General features: G+C 37.4%; 1 protein-coding gene across 2 annotated transcripts in view; it reads right to left on the bottom strand.

Annotated features, from left to right (window-relative positions):
* Positions 1-298: 298 nt before the first annotated feature.
* The window catches only part of VWDE (von Willebrand factor D and EGF domains), a 38,082-nt gene continuing 19,359 nt past the window's right edge, over positions 299-19,021 (bottom strand). For both annotated transcript variants that reach the window (XM_074536680.1, XM_026799404.2), the window contains exons 13-31: positions 18,498-18,634; positions 15,635-15,790; positions 14,944-15,048; positions 14,486-14,600; positions 12,921-13,171; positions 12,583-12,802; positions 11,908-12,045; positions 11,254-11,316; positions 9,078-9,758; positions 8,655-8,750; positions 8,469-8,564; positions 7,850-7,945; positions 6,512-6,607; positions 6,085-6,180; positions 5,500-5,595; positions 5,305-5,400; positions 3,939-4,034; positions 3,229-3,332; positions 299-2,143 (exon numbers count right to left, since the gene is read on the bottom strand). In XM_074536680.1, coding sequence (XP_074392781.1) covers positions 2,123-2,143; positions 3,229-3,332; positions 3,939-4,034; positions 5,305-5,400; positions 5,500-5,595; positions 6,085-6,180; positions 6,512-6,607; positions 7,850-7,945; positions 8,469-8,564; positions 8,655-8,750; positions 9,078-9,758; positions 11,254-11,316; positions 11,908-12,045; positions 12,583-12,802; positions 12,921-13,171; positions 14,486-14,600; positions 14,944-15,048; positions 15,635-15,790; positions 18,498-18,634 — 2,759 coding nt within the window. In that variant the 3' untranslated portion in view covers positions 299-2,122. The remainder of the gene's footprint in view (positions 2,144-3,228; positions 3,333-3,938; positions 4,035-5,304; positions 5,401-5,499; positions 5,596-6,084; positions 6,181-6,511; positions 6,608-7,849; positions 7,946-8,468; positions 8,565-8,654; positions 8,751-9,077; positions 9,759-11,253; positions 11,317-11,907; positions 12,046-12,582; positions 12,803-12,920; positions 13,172-14,485; positions 14,601-14,943; positions 15,049-15,634; positions 15,791-18,497; positions 18,635-19,021) is intronic.

Consider the following 19,021-nt stretch of genomic DNA (forward strand, 5'->3'; position numbering starts at 1 on the left):
TCTAATTACAGTGAATTCTGTTTCATGTTTATGATGGACAATGTAGTAACAAAACAGTTTCAACTAATCACATAATTACTGGGCAGTTTTGAAGTAGCTATCTGGCATTTTGCATGTACTAATAATTTTTCTGCATCATGTGCTTGCTGGAAAATAGCAAAAATAGCACAGCTTAGCACTGAGCATTTTTAGCTACTATAGCAAAACTCCGGATGTGCTTTTGTTCGCACAGCTTGCATTTGGAAAATGTAAAAGAAATAATTTCTGCCTTTAAAACCATTGAAAATAAACAGCAAACACAATTATAATAAAAACCCCTTTATTGAGCCTAAAATCTTAGAAATGCACATATATGTATTGATTAAGTTTTGTGAGTGAAGGATTGCACAAACTCATTAACCAAAGTACTATTAGCAGTGCTCCAGACAGATGTTATCTTTCTTTTTTGCATGGTACCTCTGTAACACATGGAACAGCAGTGATTACAATAAGAGATTATGTGATATTAGTGTGTTTGTACTCTAAAAACTTCTTCAGTACCTTGAGGAGCTACTCAGATTTTGTTCATCAACATCTTTTTGAGATGTGGGAAAGGAAGTGTCCAAGAGGAGTAGGTTTGAAATAATGTAATGGTTCCTAGATCATCAGGCTATCAGGCACGTTGATGCTTGATTGAAAGAAACTATGGAAACACCGAAATGTAAAATGCAAGTGGGAAATTGAACCTTTTTTAAATACACCAGTCAGGCACTTGGAAATCCATGAGGTATCATTCTGGAATGATGCTAAGCTCTCAAAATGCCAGCTGACTTTGTAAGATGACTTAAGAAACTATCAAAAGGTAAGGAGAAACCTAGGCACAGAGCTGCTAACAGCTATCATTTGGTAATCAGCATCCCAGAATGGCAGTAAATGGCAAAATTACCTCTATTTTCTTCCTGTTCAAAATTAGTGCATATAAACTGAATATTGCTCAGGAGAACTGGAAGTCATGATGTTTATTTTTGGCTTTAAAAACCAAAGCAGTAAACTTTGTCTCAGCTAAAGGGATGTTTGTGTCTATGTTTGTTATGGCAGGAGCTGAAATGTCTTTCTCAGCTTTAGGAGAAGATAACAGTCCTCTGTAGGAATTTTATTTTTTCAAAAACTATCTGGCAGCTGGTAGGTGCAAACAATTCATTGGAGCAATTTGTAATAGAAAAAAATCCTCTGTGAAGTCTTTACAAATACTTTCTGACATGATGAGTATGGATGGCATGATGTACAACAAACTTCTCCTCTTATTAGTTCCTATTTTAAGAATCAGCATTGCTGAAAGCATTGTTAAATTCTCTAAGAGTCTTGGGAACAAAATTTCCTCATATTACTAACTGCCATCTCAGACAGGGGCATAAAAATCTTACAGACACAGGAATAATTCAGTAGCTGGCTCTTCCAGTTTGTGACTGGAAGCAATGAAGTCAAAACAGAAAAGTTGGGATCTGGCTTCTGTCTGCAAAGGCTTGTCATAGATAAATCAGAGTCATTCTGCATCTGGCTGGCTGTTAACAGGGCAGGAGGCCTTGCCTTCACTGTTAGTAGCCCAGTCTCAGTTCTGGTTTCCCCTCCTTCCTTGATACTGGCTTGTTCTTACAACAAGACCAATGGAAATAGAAAATAGGAAAAACCAGTTCTGCTTTTTCTTCTGTCTGCAGCCAAATAATATCTATATAAACAGTGTGTGTAAACAGGAGGTACCATCCACAACTGCAGAAGTGCTGCCTTCCTTGCTAGTCACCCAACAGCTGCTACAGTCTTGTTCCCTCAAGAGAAATTCCATAGTCCAGTTGAATAAACTGCAGGATTTTGGGCTCAGTCATGTGATCTGGGAATTCAATGAAGACATCAGAAGCTGTGGGGTTTGTACATGAGGTAGCAAAAAATTACAGGAATATACATATGTTTTAATGACTATAAGATGGTTGTTTTGAAGCTCACCAACATTTGTGATTACAATAATCTTTTAAAATAAGGCTTCTGAATATTCCTCTAATTTAAATGACTCTGAAATTGCCTTCAACCCTTTTGCTTTTTTCAAGTCTCATTCATCCATGCAGCATTGCAATTGAATTGCCACACTTCTTCAACCATGATGTCTTTGTACCTTGGAAAGAGAAAACAAATATTAAAACCAGACTTTAATGAGGCAACACATTATTATGATTAAGTTTATTAAACAATTTTAATGAATCTCTGCTTGCCTGGTTTGCAGAATGAAAACATTAAGTGAAACCTGGGCTTATAGTTTTTGTTTCATTAAGAAAATGTGCCATTTTGATCAATGTATGATACAGCACTGTCTGACTGACAGTATATGTATTTTTAAGACTAAAAATAGACTAACTCAATGCAGGACATATTTAAGAAAACCTTTAAATCAAAATTATTTCTCTCTTTGGGTCACATTTCGGAAATCCGTATTACAGTCTCATTGATATAGGATGAGTAGTTGCATGTTTTTAAAATATGTATAAGCAATTCTTTGTTTCAATTTCTGCAACAAATCTCCATCTCTCAATTCTGCTGGCAGCACAAATGTGTCTAAATACACTGAAATTAAAAGACAAGAAACACCACAGATTATGCAAGAGGAGCAGAATGGTTTTACTTCAGACATCACAAAACAGTTAGTTGTAGCAAAATGTTTGATCAAATTACTTCAGTGAGTGAGCACTGGCACTCAAGCAAGAGAATCCAACAGAAAATTGCAGAAAAAGTAGAGAAATTGTCATCATTCCCTCTGATATAAAAAACTAAAGTTATTCCCAAGTAACACTTGATGAACTGACTGGCAATGTAGATGGGAAAAGATCAGAGCTTGACTTGATGCAAGCTAAAAAGTAATCAGTAGGACACTCTTCCCTAAAATAAGGCCAGATGCTGGAAAAGAAAACAGTGGTTGCTGTGAAGAGGATAGTTATCAATTCCTACTGCATGACAAGAGACAATCAGCTTAATTTGAAACAAAGGAAGTTTGGTGCTGAGAACAATTCTGTAAGTATTAGAACCTAAAAATTACTGGAAAAGCTCTTAGAAATTCCATTAATTTTCCCTTGCTGCAGAGTGAAAGGAAGGAATCAGACAAAATACACCTTTGGTGTATATCATGCTGCTTCACTGGAAACAGGTGCACTAGTTAATTAACTCCCAAATTACTGTATTGTGATGGTGTCTTGGCTCTACATGTACCTGAATTTTCTTCCCACAGAGGACTCCAGTATAACCTGGACGACAAGAGCACACGTTGGGTAACACGCATTTGCCTCCAAACAGACACTTCTGGTTGCACACAGCTAAAACAAGAGAGGTACATATCAGGCTTTATTCATGGACACATCTTGGTGAAGGAAAAGTGGATGCTATCTCTAGATACTTATTCTGGTGAAGGAAAAGTGGATGCTATCTCTAGATACTTATTCTGTTTGCTATAGGAACCAAGACCTTGGAAGGTATTTTCACAAGGTAACACCCCGCAGCATAAGGACACTGAAAGGTCATGTGGAGCAAACAGTGTTCTTGTGTCTATCCCATTCCCCCTTTTGCTTTGATGCAAATTTAATGTGAGAACATGCTGAGGGCATGAATGAGACTGAGAAAAGAACATGAGTAAGGTGGTTTTTGGCACATCTTGCTATTTCAATCTATCACAATGGCCTCTCAGGGCTTGTACAGCAGCATACAGCACTGCAGCAAACCAACACACACTGCCACGCTCCCAGAGTGCCATCAGATCCTGGAGGGCTTCAGAACAGGCAGAGCCACCTCTGCTCTTTATCTTGCCTCTGACACAGATGTGGATAAACTACATCCAAGGTATAGGAGGATTTCTCTGCACTGTGCATGGCTGAAGCACTCTGAGCTGTGCAGAAGCAAGAGGTTTCAGGTTCCATCTTTCTTACGTGTTTGACACTGGAATCCTTCCCATTGTGGAGGACAATGACAGGTGCTCGGTCCAATACACTCCCCACCATTCTTACACTCCTGAAGACAGATTGCTGCACAAACATCATCAAAAAGTATGGTTATATCCCAAGTGATTATATTGAGTTATTAATCAGATTTCAGGATGCTCTCACAAGAGGTGGCATGCTTTTCGCACACAAGAGTCACATCATCTTCACTCAAATATGTGTCTAAGGCCAATAAGATATTAAAGAAGGGAGACAACTAGAAACAAAAAGCCCTACAACCAAAACCCACATTCAGAGGTTCTGCTGTGTCACAGATATTCACAAAAGCCTGAAATACTGAATTAGGAGAGGACCATTAAAGAGCTTTATTTTTTTCCAAATTTACCTTTCTAAAGCACACACCTTGGTGAGAGATCTTTTGTCTGTCATTTAACTGAACACCCAATGAATCAACTCAAGAATATTTGATCCAAAGTTATTTTCTATGACCCATTTGTCTGCACATTTGTCCCTGCTTATTAAGCCATGATCTACCCCAGAAATATTTCCATTCATTAATAGGTGACTATTTGATAATCAAATCTCTCCTCCACAGTGTCCAAGAATATCTCACCCCTGTAAATACTGGTAATATTTTTTTTTTCAAAAAACAACCCCTTTCCAATAATCACAGAAAGTAATACAGGGAAATCTACTTTTCCTCCATGCCATTAGACAGTTTATTGCCCATATCAGTTCTTAAGCCTTGGGTGGGTACTCTGACAGATACTAACACTTTAACCATCCTCATGCTGATTTTCATGCAGACTGTGCTTTTATCCATGCTGACACAATTTATTTATGCACCATCAATATCTTTCTTAAGATACAATGTGACCCACAGATGTGCGACCACCACAGTCCAATTTCTACCTGTCCTAAACAGCTTGTGCCCACTGCATCATTTATTCACATCACATCCAACTGTTTCCAGTTTTCCAATTTTTCACTGAACTTCTTTTTCTATTATATCTGGTTTTATGTCCTACAGCACAATTTGGATTTCTTTCACTTTTTTGACTCTTCTCTTTGAAGAAATGCAAATGTTTTTATTTAGACAAGAATCCAGAAAGGAACAAATAATATTTGCTATACAAGAATTTCACAGATATTTCGGTCCCATGATTTAGCCTAAGAACTGCATGGTATTAGTTCTCCATCCTAAATTTTGCTGCCAAGCTATAGACTATTGTTTTTTCAATGTGTAAATATTTTTTCTTTGGCATTAACTTTGTATTACTTGCATGGGCAGAGTTGCCCTGAGTCTCGTATTACTTTTAACGTATGGTTCTCCTGGTAAGTGCAAGGTACTTACGGGTGTTACACCTTTGTCCTCTCCATCCTGAAGGACAAGAGCAAATGTTTGGGCCTACACATCTTCCTCCATTCATACACCTTGGCTCACAGACACCTTAAAATCAAAACCATCTGCTGTTTAACACATTTAACTGACTACACAGTAATTTATTGTTTATTTTTGGATCACAGGAAGATTTTAAGACTGGCTTACTTTTTTCACATCTTCTGCCTGTGTATCCATCAGGACAAGTACAGACATTATTTCTCATGCAATGACCACCGTTCTTACAAGGAGGGCTGCAGACAGCTAAAAGGTACAAACAGGAGGAAAAGGCTGTAGTTTGCATTTTGGCTTAGTGATATACTTTTGGAAAACAAAAGTGCAACAGTAAGATTCTGACAGCTTATATGGACCTTCAGTACTATCAGGTCTGCCTTGCTAAAATCATATTAATGTGGTTTGGTGTAAATATCAATAGTAAAGACAAAATTAGATAAAAAGAAGTCAAGGCTGGCAACTGTATGTGTACAAAAGTAACCAGACTACACATAACATACAATGGAATGGGATAAAAGCTGCTTAAATGTTGAGTGCAATACAAGAATAGTTTTGAGTCTTCATTCTCCTTGGACAGTTGTTGAATCCACCATACAATCTAAAAAATAATGTAATCTCTGTTTTACACCACTTCTCATGTACATAACTTGATTGTTAATTTTGTGTCTTAATGTTTTCTCACAGACTTCCTCATCATGTCAACTAAGGAGTGGGGAGAAGAAAAAAAGAAAATATTACCATTCTGACAGTGGGCACCAAAGAATCCATGAGGACACAGGCAAACATCTGGCTTAGTACAGGAACCACCATTGAGACACACAGGATTACACATTGCTGCAGAAATAGGGTCAGGAAGAGTGGGAAGCATGACATCCAAATATAGTCTATAAAATATGTGTTTCTGTTTCAAGAATTGGAATAAAACACCTAAGATAACTGCAGGTAACATGATTCCCATAGAGTCTTTACCCCAAATTAAAGGATCAGCATAAGACTTCCTAGAGGTGCTGCTGGCAGCAGAACTAACATGCAGAGACTCAGGGCAGTGTGGAGGCCCTGCACAGAGAGCAGCTGCCCACTGCAGCCACCCAAGCCATGCAGTTCTGTATTTCAAACAATGGGAGGTCCCTTGGACACTCTCCCATGGAAGCTGCAGGGGTGTTACCTGTGCTGCAGGTAGGTCCGTACCAGCCAGGTTTACACTGGCAAGTGTCTGGAGTGAGACATTCACCACCATTTTCACAGTGCCTGTTGCAAACCACTGCCATTCAAGAAGGTGGAAAAAGCATAAGGCAGGGGAGGAGACAGGGAATAGGAGGACAAGAAAGAGATACATCACAAATTATTCTCAATTTTTTTTCAGCTTTTACCCAAAAATTAACACTTGAAGTAACAGAGAATTCCTATTTGGAGAATTGCTGAACAGAATAATCTAGGCTCAAACCCATAACAGCAAACATAGATGACAAAGGTAAACAAAATGTCTTTCCATGCAAATATCCATGATCTGGTTATATTTAGTGTTAAAAACATAGACACTTAAATAAAAAATTCCAAACCAAATGAGAAATGCAATCCTGAGACAAATGGACTGAGTTACGTGATGCAAGAGCAGCTGCATGCACACAGGAACATGAGACTGACAAGCAAAGACATTAAAATATCATGTCTCGGGAAAACCATGAATCACTTCTTCAGGAAAACATCTCATTCTCTTTAGTACTCCTTCACAAAGAGCAGCATTTTTTTGTCAGAATTGAAATTAGAACAGGAAAAACTGAAAACCAAAAGTCCTGGGATTTGAGGAGGAGACAAAGGATTTTCTCAGTTCAGGGTCAATAAAGCAATGGTACATTCAGGTGAACAATATATAAACAGCATATCTAAATTTCGATTCTCTGAAGGATACAAATTACCCATATAAAATCTATCCAAAATTTGGAGTTGCCAAATTGCAGCATGCATGATTTGATATGTCAAAGACAATTTATGTGAGACAAAGTAATTCCAATCTTTCAGCTATGATCATGGCAAATTTTTCAATTTTCAGGCCAGGTAAAAGGAAAAAAGACACCATAATGTGCTTCTGAGTTCAATTTTCCTGTATCCCAGTCTTTCTGACACACCAGCTTCTGTATATGCCCCAGTATATCTAATCAATCTGAGCTAATAGTAGTTAAAAAGCTGTCAGGACATATGAAACAGCTGCATGTTTTTCTGAAGGTAATATCACATACACAATGTACTCATTTTTTCCATGTTTGTGAATAATAAAATATAAACTATTTACAGCTTTTATAGTGCATTATGTTCTCACAGTTATGTGCAAATATTGCCTGATGTTTAAAAAGCCCAGGTATAGGCACCTTCAAAGAGGCACAGGTATTATGTCATTTGCTAGCATTAGACAGAAGGCATAAAAAAATTAAACCATAATTTTCTTTCTTGCTCCTGGAGAACAGGAAAAATACTGTATATTTGTCTCTTATTCTCTTTTGCTTACTTGTATCACATCTTGGTCCCACAAAACCATATGGGCAGGTGCAGAGATTTCTGGCCAAGCAGGTGCCTCCATTTTGACATGGTGGTTTACAATGTGCTGCAAATACAGAATTAAGTTCAAGGAACTGCCTCTAGAAACATGCATGGACTGGTTATGCTTTATAAAAAATGAAATGTTAGTAACTGCCAGTGAGCAAAAAACTGGAAATAAAATAAGGAGATATATGCAATGCCTTTTGACAGAAGTAAGTAACATGAACAACTTCACTTCAGCAGTACAGAGTCCCAACATCAGTGGTTACCTTGAATAAAAGAAAGCTGACACAATTTCCAGACAGTGCTTCCCACTCTTCAGGAGTGTTTAGCTTAGAGGCAACTACATTCACTGGTGAACTGCTCTACTTAATGTGAAAGCTAAATTTAGGAATATCCAATCATAAGCAACATTTACAGTGTGCATCAAGAAAATCAGGACATACACCAAAATGTAACTCAAGAGCTCTGTTAAAGTGACAGTAAAATGAACACACCTTCATGCTGTCAGAACAAACAGTCATGGGAGCTGTTCACAGCATCCTTTGGGTAGTTACGGATTTAAGAGCAAAGACTGCTACAATTACCTTCCTCACAGGTGGAGCCACTGTATCCAGGTAAACACTCACAGATGTTTGGCTTAATGCACTTCCCATGGTTTTTGCAATCAGGCCTGCATAGGGCTGTAAAAAAAAAAAAAATCAGCAACACTCTGTAAATCAATTATTTGTGCCTATGAGTTACCACAGGCAAAATTAACATGCCATACTCACCAGCCTGACAGTTATGACCAGCATAACCAGGCTTGCATTTACAAATATTGGGTGCCACACACTCCATATTTTTGCCACAGGGTTGTCTACATCTTGCTGAAAGTCAAAGAAGAAAACAAAGCAAGGAATAAGGAAAATGAAAGTGGCATTTCAGCACATTGTGTCTTGCCTAATGTAGTGAACAGATCACAGAGAATCCGTGATGTCTCTGCCCATAAATACAGAGTCTAAGACACATCAGGTATTTTTAAGTGCATCCATACAACTAAAAGCCTTTAGGCTATGCCAATATTAATAATGAAAATGAGAAAATTCAATATACCACATTTTCCACTGATAATACAGTAACGATATACTTGCAAATTATAAAGACATCTCAAGATTCTTTTCTTCAAAGCATTTAAATACAATAATTTGCACTACCTCTGCAAGTGAAGCCATCTCCATAATACCCATAAGGACAACGACCACACTTGACACTTCCATCCTGCCTTGGCTCACAGGGCACGCCAGGAAAACAGGGTAAATCAGTACAGGTCACTGCTTTAGGAATCACTGCTTCACTCAATTCTTCAGGAAGCATTTTTGGTGGGACAGTGACTTCCACAAGGGTAAAAGGCAAATTACTTGCTTGATGCTTAGCTAAAAGGTGCAGAACTCTTTGAGGATTTCCACCTCTGAATGCTTTGTTTGACGAAGAATGTCCTTTGCTTATATTTGCTCTGTTGCTAGGGGAAGTCTTCCTGCTGCTCTCAAAATAGCTGAAGGTCTCAGGCTGTGCCCCTGTTTTCTTCTCAGGTGATACAGCACGGCTCCTTGAAGATGCAGCCTTTGCAGCAGGTACTGAAGAACTGTTTTCCACGTCAGCAAGGTGACCACTGATGGTGCTTAGAGCATGAGCAATGTTCCCAGTAACCACAGGTTGTACAGAAGCACTTCTCTGAGAATCAGGTGTCTTCCAGGCAGTGATTGTTTTTACTGTGGAGGCTGGTAGTGTGCTGCTACTGACCATTTCTGTAGAAATAAATCTCTTTGGGACATCTGCAGAACTGGGAATATAACCTGACATGCTTAAAACCTTCTCAAAGGATGATGGCTGAAAACCTACAGTATGTTAGTAAGAAAGGGGGGAGAAGTATGTGAATACCATCAGACTTTTTTTCCCTTTGAGGTAGGGAATGTTTTCTGAACAGATAAACATACAGCCCCATTCAATCTGTGCTTCAGGAAATCTCTCCCTGTGCTATGTCAGAATTTAAGTATGCAGTAGAACTTAACTGGGAGAATTAGAGAAGATCAAGATATTCTGATTACAACTTCTCCTGCCCTTACCAAGGCCTTTTCTTGGCTGGAAGATAGGGATGAGGCATGATTTATAGGAGCAGAGATTTTCCCATATTATGTCGATAAACAGATTTACTGTCAGCAGATTATCAGCTCCATATATTGCTTTCAACTAGGTAACTGAAAGAATTCAAAGAAAAGATATTGCATATGGTTCATCAGTGTGTCTAAGCACTACAAGCAGAGATAAAACCACATGTATGTAGATGTTTATACATACTGATGCACCATGGACAATATTATAGAGGAATAAGCCATTAACTCATAGCACAAGTATTACCATGTTCTATTCTTCAAACTTTTTAATCAACTTTGTTGGAACCCTGGATGCTGAGAATTTCTGTGCCTTTCAGTACAGAAAGTTTAAAATTCTCAGCATTTTCAGTAGTGGGATGTTTCAACTGTCTAATAAACATCAGACACTGACTCAGTCTCCTCATTCAAGAGAGCACAAAATAAATGATAAATTCTTCATATTCTGCCCAGGGAAAGTGTGTGGTTTGTGCAAAGAAGTACAGCACTGTAATCCCAGACTGGTAGAATACTGCATATGGGGTTTTAGCATTATGGGGCAGTGGAGGAATGAAACTCTAACTTATTTATAACTGGAAAATGGTTTTAAAAAGATTAAACTTTACTGAATCATCCTAAAGTGTGGTTTCCCACTGCTGAAAAGCAAACCATTTTGCAGCTGATGAAGAATTGTCCAGCCCTAGCAATGCAGTGAGAATTTTCCTTTCCCCCAAAAATGATTCAGAGACATAGGGAAAAGACACATGAGACCTTCCTACAGAGAAACCCCCTGCAGGCACAGACCTGGAAATGCCAGCAACAGCACTTACAGAGTTGCAGAATAAAGACCTTCACTTGCCATATCCTTCACCTCTCCTCTGAGTTGAAGTAGGAAAATGGCATTCAACATAATGCCATAAACTTTTGTTTATCTCATATAACAGATGTCCCTATCCCCATGTTACCTATTTTATGTCAGTGGTTGGTCACTAAAACAAAAGGCAACTGTAAGAGTGTCATACATCACACGGTTAATAAAATCACTTGACTGACCCAAGGGATTTGTTGATATTGACATTTCAGTCTCATTTTTCAGATCAGAATACAACCCCAGTAATTAATAAATTGTGTCAATCTGAAAAATAAAGTGAATAGCATAAAACTGACTAGAACCTTTATCTGCCAGCTATATTCTTATCAGCATGCGAATCAGAAATTCCATTTTCTTCAGGAAAAAAATCACCTTTATTCTCTCCAACTTCTCCCGTGGAATCCTTCCATACAACATCAGTGTCATCAAAGCTTTCTGAAAAGATGTGAAGGCACATTAGCAGTGTACAGAAGTAGCTCCATTTTTTAAAATTTAAATAAATTACAAACAGAGTTAAAAGTTCATTACATAAAAACAACTCAAAATTCAGAAAGTAGATAAAATTTTAAAAACATTCATTAAAAGTTTTTTAGCAGAGTATTTTAAAAATACAAGTTATTCAGAAATTGCATGTAAATAAATTTTTGGCAACTGCCTTGGCTTGGGTAAACAGTTCTATGCTAATCAAGCTAATAAAAATGTATTTTTTCAATAACTGTTTTATTAATAATTTCTCAGATTATGAAAATAATGACAAAAATGCCAAATTTTTCCACTCTATTGTTCTACTCTGATGTAAAAGAATGAGGATGTGTTTTGCATCTGTTTTTTTCTATGCTAGAGAGAGTTTTACAGCTGTGTTGACCCAGTACAGTCCAACATTGCCATCAGCAGAGACAGAGCCCTGCTTTGCTAACTACTGAAAAGAGTTCTAAGTTATTGCTAGAAATATGAAACACAATCAAAGATATTTTAACTGAATGACAGTAAGACAATACCATTCTTCTGAAAATCAAATAGTTTTACCATGACATGACTTCCCATCTCCTTGAAGATTATTTGGGCATGGACCACAATAGTAAGAACCAAAAGTATTGAAACAAAATACTCCAGGGAAGCAAGGACTGGATGCACATTCATCTACATCCTCTTGACAATTTTTACCTGTATTGAAATACAGATTTAAATTTTCTTTATAATATTGTGTCACTAGACTTTGATGGTGCATATAAAAGTACAATGTATGCAAGTGCTGAGAAAAAAAAAGTGCAACCATTCATTTCAGCACATCTAATAAGAACAGCTGATAAGGTTTGCTATTCACATTTTTTCTCTCATATCAAGCATTTTGCTTATTGTAGAATATGGAGAAGATGGGCTGTGGGGACTACATGCTTATCTGCAGGAGGAATCTCCTGTGTTTCCCTGAGTTGATGAATTTACCTTTGCAGAGGGAAACAATGCAAATTAGCTTTCCCAATGAACTAAAATAAACAACTATTATATTCATGCAAGAAAAATCTTGATGTATATCATATATCTGTATCACAAGACCATAAAGTTTCTTCATAACACTACATAAGTTACAACAGTAAGTTATTTACAGCGAAAAATTTAAAAAAGAATATTTTACACATAAAATTAAAAACTCCTATTTATCACTAAACATGATAAATGCATGGAAATAAAGCAGCAATTTACCTTGAAGTTCATGTGGACATTCACAGTAATAGCTGTTTATTCCATCCACACATCTGCCAATACCACACTGGTTAAGTTTACAGTCATCAGTATTCACTTGACAGAGATCACCTTCAAATCCAGCCACACACACACAAAGATATCTTCCACTTCCAGGTGGGAAATTAATGTTTGTCACACATGAGCCATTATTTAGGCAATCACATGATTTTACACTGACCTACAAGACATGCCCAATAAGACAGTTTTCTTTTTTTTAATGAACTAGTAATGAGTTCTGAAAATAGATAACTTAGGTGTCTTATTAGTAAGTATCATTTTACTATAATATCCATTACCTCTATTTCTACCTTGGTCGTTGCATTGCAGTCATCCGTCAAAGAAAATGTTAATTTGTGGACATTCATTGACACAGCTTTCCATGAAAGGAGACCTGATGGGGAAAGACTGGCACCTTCTGGACCAGAATCCAATGTGAAATGAATAGCAGAGCCCTCTGGATCTGAAGCCAAAAACTGATATAAAAAATCTTCTCCATAAAATGTCTGTAGCATACCCTGAAAAGTTTCAAGCACTGGAGGCTGGTTACCTGTAACAAAGGAGATATTTTCCTCCTCTAAGGAAAAGTTGCAATATACTTATAAAAATTAAAAGGAACATATCTTTCTATGAAAGAAATCCCACATACTTATTTCTCTACAAATTCTAATGTCATTTGAGTGGCATAGGAAAAACACTTGATATTTACAATGTTAGCCAGTGACTGCTGCCAGCAAGAATCTGTGGCAAAAACCATGAAGGAAGAAGAAGGCGTAACCAGTCTCAGCTGCTAAACTCCCTCATTTCTAACATCACCCTCCTTGCAGAAAGAGGTTGTGCTCCTTAGATTTGGAGTGTTGCCTCTGGTTCTCGTTCTTGTCTCATTTCTGACTGTGGCTGTATTGAATTCCAGTCCATACCATGGCTATAACATGGAAATCCACTGACTCCCTCTCTGCTGGATGAGTTTCATTTCATTCCTTCTATTCATATCACATCCTTTTAGAACAGTTATATCTACCTTGACTTTCACTACAAGTTTGAACTGGGACGAGATTCACCAGGACAGGCACCAGAAGTCCCATTCAGACAGGACCTTTCCTAATCAAGGCAGAGTCTTGAGTTCATGAGTCTTTCACCCATGAAGACACTGATATGATGGTTGCATTTGTGCTGTTATAGGCTGGGGTTGGCAGGACAGGCTGGAAGGCTAATATGAAAGCTCCAAGAAACATTCCATTCGGTGAAGGGACCAAGTTGATGAGGATATCCAAAGACTGATATCTGCACCAAAAGAGCTACAACTTCTATGTTGGAACTTTGTACTACAGAGAAGGAAAATGAAAAATTTAGACTTAAGTTTTCCCTTCATAGTATGGTTTCTAACTGGACTGGAGTACAGCAGCCTTAGATGCACTTAGATTTAGGCAATGTATCTATGCCATCAACGTAAATGGTGCCCAGATATTAAGTGTCTAATAAATAGGACATGTCATTTAATTTAATTTGGGATCTCCACTTGTTTGCCATCAGAATAATTTGTTGAAAAATACCTGTTACACCTGTATGTTGAAGACAAATATATATGGGTGTAGCTGTGTTAAATATCAAGACTCCAAAGTAATAATTAGACTGAAAGTTGTTAATCTTCATTAGTTCTTTGTAATTGCTACAGCAGAAGAGTTAGGGAAAGTAAATTAAAATATTACAGATATGGTCTGGATACAACAACATAATTTTTAGAAACTAATAGAAATGTCAAAACACTTACCTAGTTAAACTTAAAACATCACTATTACATAAATTTAAAAACTTCACAGATTTTTGACTATTTGGTATTAAAAAATAACTATTTAGAACTTACTTTCAACAACTGACCAAGTTAACTTTGATAAGTCAGGTCTGCACAGTAAGCAAGGGCTGGTTGGATTTGTGTCTCCTTCACCATAACAGAGTCCATCTATGTTGCATGTTTTCTCCTTTCAGAGAAATGAAAATGCGATTCATTAATGGTTTCGGTTATCAAACTGGCTATGAATTTGTAAGTATCAAATAAAATCTAATCATTCTGCACTTCTATTAAACAACTAAGCTTGGTTTTAAATCTAAACAACTGATAGCAAGTTAGGTTTTACTTGGTAATTACATGAAGAACTTTTGGTTTGATTTTTTATGTTTAAAATTGCCTCACCCCAGCTTCTCTTTCTATGCACTGATAATCCCTGCTGGAAACAAGAACAGGTATGTTCTGCTAATTTTTCTAGACATTTTTCAGCCTAAAAAATTGCATACTTTCATAATAGAGAGTAGTGAAACACATACCTTTAACATACATAACCCAGATTCTTGTGGTTCACATATCTGACAGGCTCCATCATACAATATCATTGTTTTAGAGTTGCTATAAACAAATCCATCATTAGAAACCTGCAAGGTGAGCCATAAAAATTGATTAACTGATACAGGTATTGATAGACCCACCTGGTCTGCAAGCATGAGCTTCCATTCATTAATAGACCACCCACGTGCAGGTGTCTAAACCCTCACAAAAATCATCAGAAATCTAATCAAATCTGCCAAGGAGTCTAGGCACATGTCAGTATGTAAGGTAAATTGAATTGTGTGTAGGCTCTATTGACCTTATTGACTCCATTTGTTTGAGAGCTCCAATATCTGCTCACAGGGATTTGTACATGTGGCTGAGCTCAACTCAGTTCTACCAAAGATGAATCGAAGGTCATTTGAAATACTCTAGGATAACTACTTGGCCTTTAACTTCTGCTCTTGAAAAATGTGTGTCTCTGCAGGCCCTAGCTGTATCTACCAGTACCCTTGCAGGACAACACTGTCAAACAATACTTGACACTTAAGTTTAGGTGACAAGACTGAGACCGCAAGTTAAGCAAGCTGACTTCTCCCTTTAGTACCATTAAATAAAGGATAATATCTACGTGATGTATTTTCATCTTAATAGGAATATTTGTAAGTAAATATTTGAAATTTTTGAGAGTACCTTTATTTGCCATCTGGCAATAGGTCTGTCATCAACCACATCCATGACATCAGACTGCTGACCATCACTTGGTAACTGGCATTCAACAGTCCTGGCATTTTGGAAGGCAGCTGGCATAGTTAGAGGTTCTCCAGGAATCCATTGTCTATCACTATACTGAATGTTAAGACAGAAAATTTGTTTTTTCACTGAAATACATCACAAAAACATTTTTACCAGAGAAAAACTCTCCATGTATTGCACAGTGTTTGAACCAGTCTAATGTGCCTGGATTAGAATGCAGTGGCAAATATTACATTACAGTATTTGCACACGCAGATTTTTACCTAATCCTGCTACTGTGGAGGAGCAGGCAGAGAAGTCTGTCCTGATGCACGGCCCTCTGGCACTGCATTGCCAAGGAGAAACAGCCCTCCCAGCTGGAAGGGAACAGGAGGGTGAAGCAGTGGGTGATCCTCAAACACAATGATCTGACATGCAAGTGCCTCTGCTCCCATGCCAGGACAGGCTTTAGTCAAAGGAGCAGATGAGGGTTTTGGCAGGGCTCAGGAATCATTCTGGGCGCTGGGGCAATACTGGCAGTTGGCCATTTAGCCCTTGTACGAGCCAAGAGGTTGTTCAATGGAACAAGACACCATTGACTTTTATTGACACTCACAGACTTTCCTTCTAAACTGCTGCGAGGACAGAGCATCTAAGGATCCTTCTTGAGAGCTCAAGATAACAGAATAAGGATGATAATACTATTTGACTGAAGCATTGATGTGGAAGTAGGGTTATGCATATGGAATCCAGGCCGACTAAGAATGAAGAAAACAGCAAGTAAAAAGGATTTTGAGCTTGAGTAGTTTTTACTGACTTGCATATTTTTAGTTACTGGAACCAATCAAAACATTTAATCAATCTGAATCTTCACATGAAGAATCATCTGTGACAAAGGCCTTGCCTTTTTTTTTTTTTTAGCAGAAAAAGGAACACTTTTGCTAAAAAGACGTATGTGTTGCTTCTGTTCCGGCTGCTGATTTTTTTTCTTTTGCCCTATACTCATTTAATAAATTAACAGCAAAGGTAAATATAAAAGCTAAATATTTCTAAACATGTAATTTTGAGTACATTTAGTACTGTAACCTTTGAAATGTGATACTGTCTACTTCTTCAGAAGTCTTTTGTTACTAGCTGGAGACAAGTTCAGATAATTTTTTCAGGAACAGTTTAACCTTTCAAAAAACCAATTAAAAAGCCTTCAGATCTGTAAGCATTCTAGCTCATAAGTTTCATGGAAACTAGGGTTCAATGTAAAACAGAAGGAAATAAAACTGTATTTTTGTTTTGCAGAGATTAAACATACTCTTAGCCTTTACCTTTAAATTCTCTATCTCTGTAATCATAGGTTCCTGGCCATTTCCTACCCAGACCTGTATCATATATCTACCCTAAACCGGGCAAGACAGCCCATGAACAATAGATTTGATTTAACATTTCAAAAGTGAAAATACTGAAATCAAAAAGAAATTCTAAATTCTGTCAACATGCCTCTTCTACAAAATTTTGATCATTTAAATTCAATCTCAAAATACGTGCAGTTCTATACTGTTGCAACTTCACTGACATTTTCTTAAATTAACTATTTCTCCAGCCAGAAAAAATAAAAAACAGTACCCCAAACTTCCTTTCTTTTGTATTCTCAAGGAAAAAATTCACAGCTTTCTCCTCAATTGCAGTTAACAGCAGTAAAATGGCTCTTGTCAGTGAGAAGATCATCATTAAAAGTGACTAATTAGGAAGTTTTTGTGTTGGGAGCCAAATACAGCATCACCAAGACAGATTTCACAATATCTTGCCATGAGTTAAAACTGAGACATTTCAAACTGTGATAAGTGAACTCCCAATAACTGTCTTACTGGAAGCTTGGTCCAAAAGTCTTTTAATATAAGGGGAGCATAAACCTACCCTCGACAATCATTTCAAGCCAACTTGAGTGGATATACGTTGAGTTTAAGAAAAATCTACAACCAGCCTTGCCTAATCTGTCAAAATAAATTCAGCATCTGCTGGAAATAGCTAAGGAAAACTATTGTCTCAGGAACCCATTGAATGGCTCCCCTTTTGCCAGCTCTCACCCCTTCCATCATCACACCAATAAATTACAGTGTTACTTTTAGGTTTTTTGTTCTCATATCTAACATGACATAAAAACTTGTATGCTGACCATTTATTCCAGGCTACAACTTGTAAATTCCTTATATATTTACCTTGAATTTTTTTTAAGAATGAGCAACAACAGTCTCTCCACACAAATTCCCCTTAAGTTTACAGTGAAACATTTTTTAATCTCCTGTTCAAACCTGAGATGTATCATTAAATACCCATGGTATTCTACCTCTGGGAAATGGACAATGTATCAAAAATGCCTTTATCTTTTCTTAATAGATTTATTATGTTTATAAAAGGCTATTTCAAGCATTAGATTTGAGACAGAAATCTAGTAATGGCTTTAACCTTGCTGTCCTTTTTCAAAGAAGTGGTACTTCAATTCCTCTCCATAAGCACTTAAAAATACAACGATGTGCTGGTTGTTACTAATAGGGCTGCCCTTGCCCTCTTCTGATGGATAGCTGCTGTGTGCTGTTATCTCCCTCCCAGCTGCTGAACACTCCCATTATGTTTTGTATTTCTCTTATCATGGAGGAAATGGCAATCTTGCAAAGTCTTGAGTGTTTGCTGCAAAGTGCTGAGTGCCTTTGCTTTCAGCTTCCACTAAACCATTGGGCTGTGCCCACGTCAATGAATAATACGTTTGACATTTTGTCCCTTGTTCTCTAGGAAGTTTAAAATGTAATTGTCACTATTCAGGGAGACCTACTTGCAATTTGATGATTTCACATTTCAGGTTCAATGAGTCCCTGAAGCCATGTCCAAACACTCTCACAGATGTGCAGTCATACTGTCGGATATTGCACAGCCCAGCATTCTCCAGCTCTGTAATTTCTGGAGCCTGGTCTTGGAAGCAGAGATTAGACAATAAATGCTAGTATGAGAACTCATTCATATGCATTTACATTCTGCAGTATGTTTATTTTTCTATCCAACCATGAAAATTATGAAAACAAGAAAATCTGGGACCAGCTGAAAGGAAGCATAAACAGAAAGACTTTATATTGTTACACTGAAACTTTATATTTAAAGCTAGGCTTCTGTCTCCTCTTGGAATCTCAGTATTAGGAAGCAGAGAAATTTCAACTGGTAACAAATGCATGTGAATACCTGTTTTGATTTCTCAACTATGGTTCTTTACATCAGACTTCCAGAATAAAACTGAAATGAAACTAAGGCCTTAGAAATAGGAACTGGAAAGGACACATTTATGCAATAATTTATATAGGGATT

This window comes from Zonotrichia albicollis, chromosome 1 (genome assembly GCF_047830755.1).
Source record: "Zonotrichia albicollis isolate bZonAlb1 chromosome 1, bZonAlb1.hap1, whole genome shotgun sequence".
NCBI lineage: Eukaryota > Metazoa > Chordata > Aves > Passeriformes > Passerellidae > Zonotrichia > Zonotrichia albicollis.